Source organism: Microtus pennsylvanicus, chromosome 1, assembly GCF_037038515.1.
Source record: "Microtus pennsylvanicus isolate mMicPen1 chromosome 1, mMicPen1.hap1, whole genome shotgun sequence".
Classification (NCBI taxonomy): Eukaryota; Metazoa; Chordata; class Mammalia; order Rodentia; family Cricetidae; genus Microtus; species Microtus pennsylvanicus.
In genome coordinates this window covers 120,071,250-120,083,604 of record NC_134579.1, presented here as the reverse complement: position 1 = coordinate 120,083,604, position 12,355 = coordinate 120,071,250, and the positions used below count along the sequence as shown (strand labels likewise).

General features: G+C 49.8%; 1 protein-coding gene across 4 annotated transcripts in view; it reads right to left on the bottom strand.

The window, feature by feature from the left end:
• Nos1 (nitric oxide synthase 1) overlaps nucleotides 1-12,355 on the bottom strand; it is a 104,723-nt gene that overhangs the window by 78,118 nt on the left and 14,250 nt on the right. For 3 of the 4 annotated variants that reach the window (XM_075981930.1, XM_075981942.1, XM_075981936.1), the window contains exon 2: nucleotides 3,876-4,967. In XM_075981930.1, coding sequence (XP_075838045.1) covers nucleotides 3,876-4,585 — 710 coding nt within the window. In that variant the 5' untranslated portion in view covers nucleotides 4,586-4,967. Of the gene's footprint in view, nucleotides 1-3,875; nucleotides 4,968-12,355 lie in introns of those variants that run through there. The other variant, XM_075981922.1, reaches the window with a different exon arrangement.

Sequence of the window (12,355 nt, the reverse complement as noted above, 5' to 3'; positions counted from 1 at the left end):
TTGTTTGTTAATTGACCTGGGATAAATGACAGAGCCTCTTTGATCCCTGCTTTATTCATCGCAGAAGTGGGACTGGCATACAAACGGCAGCCTGGGGCCAGCCTGGGGCCAGCCTCCCTGGGAGTGGTTGGCAGAGATGGGTATATAGCACAATCCCCTGACTCAGGCTCGCCACAGAGCAGGTGCCCTGCATATTGTCCCCCCCCCCCCCCACAGCTGCTTCTTTTGGCCCTTTAATGCCAGACACTTGCTGTAGGTTACAGGCAGGACTTTGTGACCCTGGCTAGGTGGCTTCAGCTCTCTGGGCCTCAGTTTGCTCATTTAGAAAGGTGGGCGGAAGCCAGTGTCCTACATCTACAGTAACATTTACATGACCTCTGAAGAGGTGCTGAGGGGCTGCCCTAATGCCTTGCAAAAGTGAATAGGGGGCTGGTTAGTTTCCTGATCATAGGGCCAGGATGACCGGCTGTTCCAGATGGATGCTGAACCAGGGACCTTGGCCTCCTTAGAACCCTGCCTCAGGGCAGCAAGCTGAGCAACCTTGACATCGTCTGACACTTTTTAAAGTGACCACTCTCAAATACAGAATGGACCAGAGGCCTGGGTTTACAGGCTCTTGGGGCCACCCGTCTCCTGGTTGTAAGGGGATTCTGCTGTCATTTTAGAGTAATGTATCATCACATTTGGTCCCCCTAAGTCCCAGTGATGGGCAGACAGTCGAGTCCACGCATAGGAGGGATGAAGAGCCACAGAGATGAATCAGGCAGCATCCTAAACTAGCAAGTGGCTGTTGCTCCCGGTGACCTGAGCAGTCATTGGCTGCTGAGCGTGCCCTGGATGTTGGATCTGCATACAGTACCCCGCTGTCTCCTAAGTAGCTCAGTATGGCAACCATTCATCCAGTCTCCAAGTTGCCAGTGCCAATCAAACATCATCTGGTCAGGGAGGTCACTGAGAGTCACAAGATATTCCCCACAGCTGTGAGCACCAAGGGCCCCTCCCTGATGGTCTCAGGGATGCCAATGCGAAACTGACCCCAGGGAAAATGCACTCTGGGCTCTGGGTCCTAATGTATGGCATTGACTCTGGCATTGGATTCCAGTCTCCAGGAGGCTGAGTGGCAGTGGGCTTGTGGACATTCTGGGCTGTTGATCTCCGGGTTCAGGGGTGCTCCTTGCATTGTGGAGGTGGAACCATATGGGACAGAGGACATGAAACACCAAGGATAAGTCTCACGTAGGGACAAAGGGTCTCCATAACCACAGGACCTTCTGTGTAGATAGAAGCAGGCAGAAGTTCCTGGACTCTGTCTTATGATACCGATAGATTTGATCTCCCTTGTGTGAGGCCACAGAAATTGGGAGTACCAAGTGAAGCCAGCCTGACCTGTCGTCTCCTTGAGAATGGTTCATTTCAGAAACTATATCACAGATTGTGACACTGCTGTGGCACTTGAGATGCCAAGATGACACACCTATCTCCTTCTATACCTGATGCTCCTGTATGTGCAACAGTTTCGTGTCCAGGCACACACCCTTGACCTGCTGGCTGAGGTCGGTTCCTATGCCACAAAGCAGCCTTAAATGCTTGGGACAGGACTCAAGAACTATGAAAAATAATTGAATCATAGACCAGGGTTAAACAGGGCCAGAGAGAACCCTTTATTGACTTTTTACAAAGATTAACTAAAACTGTACAAATAGGAGTAACAGACCCAGATGCTAGACGAGTACTTATTAAATCTCTGGCTTTTGAAAATGCCAACTTAGAATGCAAAAAGATACTTGGGCCTTTAAAGGTTAGATCAGCACCTATGGATGAATGGATCCTGAATACAATGAACACAGAGACATTTGATTATAATACTGAATGCTGGGAAAAAGAAGACATGGTGGAGAGACACCATGGACCCGCTGCCAGAGGTAGACATGCTGAAACTTAGCCAGTAAGCCACTGCAATGTGGTGATACACAGATTAATAGAAATGGGTTAAATTAAGATGTAAGAATTAGCCAATAAGAAACTAGAGCTAATGGGCCAAGCAGTGATTAAATTAATACAGTTTCTGTGTGATTATTTTGGGGCGAAGCTAGCTGGGCAGCCGGGATGAACAAGCCGGCCCTCCTTCAACAAGGTCCCGTGTTTGCACCAATACTCTTGATTGCTGGCCCCCTCTTTAGGAGACTGACATTGTCCTTATATCAGTTAGGACATGAAGTGTCTGAAAATGTCAAATGGGGCAGGCTATATCAATCACATGCTAGTTTTCTGACTAGTAAGGTAATCTTGGATGTGGCGTAAGTATGAGCCACCAAGCTAGGGGGACAGATGCCACTAAAAAATGTCACCCATTCCCTACAGTTGTTTCCTCTGAGTGGCTTCCCGGGATTCTGAGCCTTCCTGGGTGGCTTTCCCTCAAACCTCAGCTTATCTCTGACTTTTGGATCTGGTGGCTGGAGGGAGGACTACAATGGGAGAGAGATTGCATGGAGCCACTCCCAAGTCAGAAAAATGGGCCCAGAGCTAGTGGGCTATGCCACACTGCCTGTGCCTCCTCAAAGGCAGAAAGGCAGGCACTGCTTTCTGTGGAATGGAGCGTGGAGATCCTTTGACAACCACCGTTTGCTCTGTAACTACACCAGCACCCACTAGTGCTGTACCTTATATTCTATGTGGCCCCTTTGTGTCTTCTGTGTCACCTGAGAGACAGGGTCAAATTAGTCACATGGCGAGGAGTACCAAGCATCCACTGTGGGTCTTCTGGGGGAGAACCCACATCATATGGGGTTTAGGAGTGCAAGTGTACTGAAATAGAACCCCAGGGGTCCTTCTAGCCACAGCCTCAGGCCCCGCTGCAAACCAGTCAACGGTACAAAACATGGATCGAGCCAAGGGTCAGCCGCCATCCGCCAGGGGCTCCGCCACAGTGGCAGAGTCTCATTTAAAACTCTCTGAACTTCTCTTCTATTGAGGAATAGGGTTTGATGTCTAGGACCGGCTTGTGTCATGAGCACAGCAGATACAGCTCTGGAGCCCTGGTGCACAGCACAGCTTCGGTGAGTGTCACCAATGCACGCAGGGCTTGAATTCTGGGTGGCTCTATCCCCATCTTGGCAGCATGGCACAGGGCTACTGGGTTTGATGGTGTAAGAGGCAGAGGGAATTCCCTCATTGTGGGACACACAACTCTCTGATTGCCAGGGCCAGCTGCTCTTTCCTCCCTCGGAAGAAGCTGGCAACGTCTCTAGTTCTGCCAGGATCCCTTCCACCAGAGACTCTGAAAGTAGCAGTTTGGTGAACAAGAGGGGCCATTCCCAGTACTTCAGGGTCTACCCCCAGGGTTCAAGACTGGAAGACTGTCGTTTAGGGGTTTTGGAACTAATTCTCCTGTCTTTTCCTCTCCTCGGAGGCTCCCTTGTCCTCAGTTGGCTGCAGAGAGGAGGAAGTAGCATGGGGTGTAGATTTCTTCTCTTCCCTACTCGCTTTCCCAAGACCCTGGCAAGAGCTACGTGCTCAGCGAGACATGTGTGCACATGCCTCTAAGTCCCTGGTCAATATTAGCAGAGCCATCTCCATCTCTCCGAACCCCACTCTCGACACATCTTTCCCACATCCACATTGTAGGACTTTGGGAGCATGCATGGGACAAACACTTGAAGACACAATGCCCTGGACCATAGTTATTAATGACCGCGGGCTTCATGGCAAGAGTTGCGTCTTCAAATGGAGGCCCACTCACCTTGCGTGACTGAAATTTCCAGGGAAAGATAGGGCAGTCAAGACATGTGACTGGGCAGGCTGGCTCCTGGGTTGTCAGATGGAGCCGCTACATGCACACCTACACACAAGCACACACTTGCACACCCGTAGCTTACCTGTCCACCTGGACACCTGTGTCCTTCATTTCTGCTTTGGCTGGTCCACCTCTGCTGATTGCTTTGCCTCCACTGTTGAGGAGGCTCAGTACAGGTTCTATCTCTTTGAGTAGTTCGTCATGTTCCCGGCTGTCCTGGAGATTGGCCTTGGTACTTTTTATTGTAGGGTCAATGGCCAGACCATTAGCTTGGGAGACTAAGCCAGCTTCCTGTCCATTGCCATGGGCATGCTGAGGCCCATTACCAGGACCCATGGTCCTGCCTACTGCTAATGGCTGGTCTTTGCCGCCTGATGGTTGGTGAGACAGATCAACAGCTTTGGTGGGGGGACCCAAGGGCTGGGTCACCCGGATGGTCTTGGGGGTTCCATCTCCTGTGAAGGTGGTCTCCAGGTGTGTAGTGAAGCCCTCGGGGCCCCTCAGAATGAGGACCACATGGGTCTCAGAGGCAATGCCCCTGAGTACCTCCAGGGCGCTCTCATAGCTGAGGTCCACCAGGGGCCGGCCATTGACGGCTAGAATGATGTCTCCGGCTTGGATAAGGCCGCTCTGTTCCGCAGCACCTCCTCGAATCAGGTCGGAGATGATCACGGGTGGCTTGCTGACCCGTTCCTTTACCAAGAAGCCCAGACCCCCGACTTTGCGTTTGAAGAGACGGACAGAAATGACATTGGGTTGGATCTGCTGAACTCCAAATGTGTGCTCTTCCATGGTGTCTGTGTCCTTTGGAAGACCTCTAAGCTAAGATGACTCTTGCAGGGGCCCCGAGCTACTCCGGGAAAAGAGCTGGTTGCAGAATTTCAGCCGCTTCTGTCTTTGACGTCAACTTGGCGTCACTTGCTCATTGCCATTCGGCCTTGGGTGGCATGGTTTCATGTGTCCCACCTCCTTCCTTGTTCTCTGAGGAAGCCAAGGTTGACCAGGCAGATGTCAGGAGCAGGGAAGGGACGTGTCCCCAAGCAACAGGTCAGGAAGACTGGAGGCTTGCTGTGTCTTATGACTGTGTCTAAGGTGACGCACACGCATAGGGACTAATCTCTGGGCATCTTGGTCACCAGCTTGTCAAATGAAAATTGATGTAGGGTTCCTGGAGCTGAGGAGAAGGAAGAAGAGAGCGGATGAGAAGGGGAAGGGAGAGAGCTGTGCAGGGCACCCAGCACCTCGGAGTTAGAATGGAAAACACTGAATCACAGAGCCCGGGGTGCTGAAGCTGAACCCTAGGCATGGTTGGTCTTCCTTAACTGGACACTCACCTTCTCCAGTTTGCAGCAGCTACCTGGCTTTACCCAGTGATTAAAACCCTTGAGGACCAGAGGGCCTCCCTGGGGACACCATAGCCATGATGCTCAGGCAGTCCCAGAGACCCAAGGGTAATAATTTTTAACCTTTTCTCTCTCCCAGCATGGGAGGTCACTGCTCTGACTAGTCACACTGTCCTCAGTGCCCTGGTTTGGCAAACACATCCCGTCCACAGCTCAGAAGCTCCTCTGGCACCAACCTTTGGGCTCCCGAATCTGGAACCTTTCCACTAACCTCCACCTCCATCATCACCAAGAACAAAACCTACTGTACAGACAGAGACGCTGCCTTAGGTGGTCCCAAGGATGGAGGAGTCCAGCTAACCTCACGGTCATGTCCCTCCTCATTGGCTCCTTTCAATTTTAAAAGCAGACACTTCGCCATGTTACAAACACTTTGAACACAAAGAGATAGGTCCACACAAAACTCTGGAATACATTTGTTCCCCACACACCACATGAAAAACCCCAGCGTGACCCTCTGGGCTTAGCAACGGCACATGACACGCTCAATTGATATTCACTGATGGAAGAGGAAAAAGTAAAGTGAAGACTAACAGGGAAGTTTCTGAATACATCCATTCTCAACAGTTATTTTCCCTCCTTTGATGTTTACAGAACTATCCCAGGGCCTGCAGCCCCACCTTGAGAGACAGCTCAGTGTCTTGTCCTAGGTCACACACAAGGTATGGCGGAGGGATGGAGCAGCTTCCCTTGCAAGCCTGAACTTTGAGACTCACCTGCTAACCACACCCGATGTATAGTCTCACAGCTCCGTGTTTACTTCCCTAAAATGCTGTCAGCTTTCAAAGCACCAGTTGTCCCAGCGGAAGGTCTTGGGGTGTGTTCGGGGTGCCAAAGGCCATCAGGGGCCAAGCTGTGGTATGGTGGTAGCTCAGATCAGGCAAGTGCAGGGAGTTGGGTGTGTGAAAAGCTGTGGGTTGTGCCAGGTGGTGGGTGGGGTGGGGTGGGGGTGGGGAGAGGACAAGCCAATCTTTGCATCCATTTCTCTCCTCCCCTCCAAGCCCCAGTCCTACCTGTGTCCCCAGCCCTCTCTTTACACATTCTCACCATGCCTTCGCACAAAGAGAAACACCCAGCTGCTGGTCATGACTAACAAACCAAAATGTCACCTCCTTTCCCTTCCAGCTACTTCCCAGGGCCACCCTGGGGCTGAGTCCGCTGGCACAAGTGCCTCTAAGAGCAGGAGTTGACTGCAGAGGTCCCCCTGACTTTCAGTGGAGGTGCCCCTCCGCCCAGGGCCCCTTGAAGGAGGCTGGTTAGTGTTTTTGCAGCTTGTATTACATAACCCTACCAGTGTTATGTGTGGGTGGAGGAGTAACGAATCCCTGGCCCAGCCCGGGCAGCTTTCTCCATCTGGCGTGGCTCTGTGTGTGTGTTTCTCTCTGTGTATCATGCACCATTCTCGTGCTGTGGCATTTCTTGGCTGCGTGTGGCCCTTGTGTCGATTGTAGCGTTTCGCAGCCTAGGCTCTGGTGTGTAGGAAAAGTACCCAGAATTGTCATTCTCTTCCTTGTCTAGGACAGTTTGCTCTCTCGCTTCTGTAGTGCACATAAGGGTCCCATCTTCTGGGGACCCAACCACAGCCAAAGGGGGAGACATCTGAGGCTCTAGAGCTTTCTCTGGCATCCACATTTGGCTCTGGCTCCATTCTTTAATGGAAGAAGTGTCTGGAAGGAAAGGCAAAGATCTCAAGTTCATTTATTATAAATGCTGGCTTAGGCCAGACTTTAGTAAAGGACAGAGCATAGGCTTGGCCTTTGGTGTGCCTTGATTAAAAGGAAAAAAAATTCAGAAATAAAGCTTCTCACAGGGCCTCCCACCTTCAGCCATGCTCAGCTTGGCCTCAGTCTCTGCTATCATCTAGAAACAGGTGGGGCTCTTGGCAGGTGTCTGGGAAACTAGGCATCCTCCCCTTCCTTCCTCCCTCCCTTTCTTCCGGTGGTACTGGGAATGGAATCCAGGCCACCGTGTATACTATTCTATATTCCCAGCCTTGGTAATTCTTATTTTGATACAGGGTCTGCTGAAGTTTTCCAGAGACTCTATAGTTCAGGCAGGCCTTGACCTTGTCATCCTCCTGCCTCAGTAGATGGGATTACAGGCTTGAGCTGCTACTCCCAGTGCATGCCACAGTCTTGACCCCACAGTGTCCTGGCTTTTTTTCCTACCTAAAAGGCAGGGACAAGTTCACCTGCAAACATTCGGGTCCCCCGAGTCTCTGTTTCCTGGCTCTGTCTGTGTTTCTGAGAGGGCTCCTTATCTGTAGAATGGTTTCTTAGTAGCAGCCACCTTACTGATTAACCCGGAGAATTCAACAGGCACAGAAACACAGGGACAGTCATGCCACAGAGAGGACCGATACTCAGAAAACCCTGTCTCTGGTTATTATTATATAACATGATGATTTGGACTCCCTGGATTTTAATCAGGATGATTTGTTTTATTTTCCCCATCAATCACAGTCCTTTGCGTCATCTTGATGGACACCCTTCCTGCAGATGGCACCGAGGACTCTTACATGGTCCCTTTGGGAGCATCATCTACAGGGAGACAGGGAGGGAGATAGAAGCTAGGCTGAAGAGCCTGCCAAGTCTCTGTTTCTCTCTCATACATAGGCGCTCACGCACGTGCGCACAAACACACACACATACACACTCACACACAGGCACACACGGTACGTACCATGGAAACCACACTTGGCCGTGAGCCTTTGTTGAGTGTCTCACTCATTCTGGGTGTATTTATTCCCTTTACCTTGCTGTGCGGGAATAAGAGGCTGTCGGTGATGACTGCCTGGGAGAAGGAAGCAGCCCAAACAGGGCGTGTCTGATGTCACCCCCTCGTTGTGTGACTTTGTGCAAGCAGCCCCCACCCTAAACCTCATTTCTACAGTGGGAGGGATGGGGACAGTGGGGGTTCTTGGCTAGGAAGGGTGTCAAGTCCTCTCCATGGATTGGATGTGATCCTTACAGCCACCGTAGGAAAGAGCCTTTCTCATCCTTGCTTTGACAATGGGTGAGGGTCATAGATGTGAATGCCCCTTGCCACTCTTCTTGTTTTGTTTTGTTTTGGAAGGTTAAGCTTATGAAGTATTTTCTGCTCAGCTAAGTTATCAATAAGGCCTTAATGTAAAGGGGGAGACTCCAGGGAGTTTAACAGTCAGGGCTGGACCCGGCCCAGATGCCGATTTCAGACACAATGGCACCCCGTCTTTCCCCAAAGCATGCACCCCACTCCATTCTCACATTTCAGCCATAAGCTGCCCGCGGTCATGCCAAGGGGCTCTCTTCACGCACACACAGGATGAACGTAAGCTGCTCTGGGTATCACATGTGCTGGTTTCTTGTGGTTTTCCAATCTGAGCACTTTCTGTTTCTAGACCGGGATGAAGAAGAGCCACTGGGAGCCTTGCTCTTTCACCGAGAAAAGAGGAACAGAGGTCAGGAGAATCAGGGGAGCATGCTCAGTGTTGTGAACTCAAATGGAAATGCAGGTATCTGAAATTCCCAGAAAGAAGGGGGCGAGGTGGGAAGAAAGAGAGAAAAGCCTCGTGGGTGTTAAAGCCGACGCTAGGCTGAAGGACTGAACTTGGAGAATATGAAGAGTTAGACCGCGTTAGACTGCGTTAGACTGCTTCAGACCGGAGGCAGACATAGCTGGCTAACCTCAGTGCCTTTGAAAGTTGCCATTTGTTTGCCCTTTCTTTGGGCCCAGGGTCCTCATGACTATTAAAACTCTAAAACACATTCTTAGCCACTACTCGTCCCACCAATCCCAAAGCTAAAGATGTCATCGGATGTTACGGCAGAATCTCCCGGGGAAAACTGTGACCACCCACCCGTGCCCCCACTAATAACTCCGGTAAACACTTTCAGATTCTTTTGCTCTGTAGCTAATAAAATCTCATGCAGCCACTTTCAGGACAGAAGACAGAATTTGGGGAAACTCTCTTACTGCCTTTGGGGTGATAATTGTGGTTTTGCCTTAATCAGTCACATCAGATGGAGGTGAGTCACAATAACCAAGATGACAGTCGTTCACGGTATGTTGGTTGGGTTTCTTTCACCGTGGCTAAGAAGTTCTGGAAGAGTCCAAGTCCAAGTATGGGTTTCAAGGACTTGTATGAGAAAAGGATTTCAAAACATATCAATTTTTTTCTGAGTTAAGTTTTTTACTGTTAGCCCAGGCTGGACTTGAACCTATGACCCCCCTGATGATGGCTTCCCAAGGGCTAGCATTAACACATTATAAATAAAGTTAAAATATTGCTTCCATCTAGAAATAATACTGTTACAGATATATTAGGCTAAATAGGATTATGGAAATTGCTTTTGCTTTGTTAGATTTTTATTTATTTATGTTTAACATATATTTTTATGGTGCTCAGGATACCACACGCCCTCTGCTGCAATCCTCTCTCTCCTCCTTTACTGCTTTTTTTCCCAGTGCGATTACCCCAAAGCTGGATAGTTTAGCACGGCTCTTCCAACACTGTCATCTGTGACTCTGAGACCAGTGCGATGGCTCAGCAAAGGAGAGCACTTGTCACCAAACCTGATGACCTGGGTTCAGTCCCCACCATCCACACAGTGGAAGGAGAGCTCGTCCTACTGGCGGACCTCTGGCCTCCACGTGTGCCTGTGACCTGCAAGCATGCCTACCGGTGAATAAATGTTAGTTGGGTCCCTGGAGTCTCCCCTCCCTCTTATCTCCTAAGCATCTACTGGAGACTTAGCAGGGCATAGGTGTGGGAGGGAAGGATAGTGGAGAGAAAGCCTATTGCTACGCGGGAGAGGTTAGAAATGGGTGTCTCTGGGGTTAATGTTTTAGTGCCTGGAACTCTGCCCTTTGGATATCAGGTGAAACCTAACACATTTATATACAAGGAATGCGTTTTGGAGAACAAGGTGTGTATCTGTAGACTAGAAAGGAGCCCCGATACACCCTGCTAGGTGAGAAAATGCACGCATGGTAAATTCTGTACACAGCATACAGCGATCACTCTGGAAGGGGCAGGTATCCAGGCCTTCATCTTCCCAAGGCCCTTTTAAGTCAGAAGTCGGTGGCCACGCCCTCATTACAAAACACCTTTCCTCGTGCTGGAATGTCAGATCACTTAGGTTCTAACCACAGCTGTATTTATACTGTAAATGAACAGGATTAAAGAACACAGAACGGAACCGGTGAACTTGCTACTGTTTGCAGTTTGCACAGCCACAAGGTCGCTCTTGGAGCCACAGAGGCTCTCCTCAGTCTTATTTAAAAACAGATTGCATGTTCCCAAGTCTTACAAAGCACAACAAGACACAGCCATCCCCCCTTTGAACAAAAGACGCCAAGTTGTGCCCCTTTAAACAGTACCCCAACAACCAACTTCCACAGTCTCTAATTTGCAGCAGTTTAAGATCCAAGTTGAAGCCATCTCTCCCACGCCAGCAAGCCAGAGCCCCAAGCCTGCCTCGCCCCCACAAGTCAGCAGGGTGTGCTGACATCCTGTGCCTTGGGGATCCCAGAGACTTGCTCTGGGTCCTGTAGTAGACCTCCTCAGGCAACCATCTCCCTTTGCACCTGCAGCCTCCTGAGGCTGTCTTGGACTTTCTCAGACTGATAAGTTTGAGCTCAGAGTCAGGGTGGAGGAAGACTTGTAGAATCTTGATCCCTGTGGCCGGAGGATCCAGGTTGGGGGACGGATCCTCTCTTACACTGTTGCTTGGGACAGACTCTTTTAATATTTTACAATATTGGCCCTCAATTTAAAATGCGCCTTGGGTGTAGCCATTAAGAATTTGGACTTTCTCCTTCAGATAAACCATAGAGAACACCAATAGACACACACATAGACAGGTGGACGTGCACAGCTCTCTGACCTCATCAGACACGGTTCTTTGTGCAGTGGGTGTGGGAAGTGCATAAATTCAGAGGGTCAGTGGAGTGTTTATTCACAAATGGGACATTTAGGTCACTCCCCACCCCTGCCAAGGCTCAGGAGACACCACGGAAGAGATGTGGAAGGGTTTAAGAACAGGAGGTTGAGGAGAACTGGCACGAACCCTTGGAGACACCCACAAACTCTTGGCTGTCTGTACTGGATCAAGCCAGTTAGTGTGGGACTGTGGCTGCACAAGTCAGCTTACAGCATGGAATTGGGAGGGGTTTAGGAGACCCACCCCTCACCGAGCGCTCCTGACAGTTCCTGGCTTCTGGGTGAGAAAGAGCCAGTTCTCTTTAAGGGTGTGGCTCCTGACCAGTGTGTCTCCTGACCATGCTCCAGGGCACAGCAAGACATCCAGGAGTCTGTGGGTAGCACAAGTCAGAGCTGATGGGTTATGAGAGAGTGAGCAGGGTTGGGGGGCTGGGGCTGGGTAGGGAGGTGGGGGGATCTGGGAAGAGTTAGGATGAACCCAGTCAATATATACTGTGTATATATTTTGTGAGTTTGAGGCCAGCCTGGTCTATAGAGTGAGTTTCAGTACAGCCAGGGCTACTAAGAGAAAGACCATCTTGAAAATAAATAAAAAGAACAAAAAAGATTATGTTACTACGTTTAATGTGGACCATACTAACCAAGGACTATATTTACTTATATATCTGATTTGCCTGTCCTTATTTCCATGTGAACTTGAAGAAACAAAGTATTTCTGGATACGAACCCAGGCCCTTGGCATCAGTAGCAACTTCTCAGGAAAGGGTGGGATTTGGATGTAAAAAAAGAACTTTACTTTTTGGATATTCTTTTATAATTGATTATTGATTAATTGCTTTGATTATTTTTAATATCACTTTTCCCAAACAGGACAAGGTTTTTGATGCCAGGCTGTCTACTTGGCTTTGTGATGGTGGGAAAGGTCCTCAGCCCCTGAGTCAGTGCCGCCGTCTGTCAGACAGAGATCATGGCAGTGCTGGCACCTGTGTGGATGGAGTGAGAGGAGGGTTATTAGGGTCTTGGTTTGCTTTGTTGTTGCTGCTGTTTTTAGATAATCAATAAACAGGGGAACATAGCCAAGGAAAGGACCCTTGTGCTCCGTGGAGCCGATTCTGACTCTTGGACATTCATCTTTCTACTGTCTTTGGTATCTAGTAAATACATGTTCTTCGGGGCACTTTGTGCTCTGTATATATGAACTGATCCTGATTCCTGGGAGAGTGAGCGTCTGTCCCC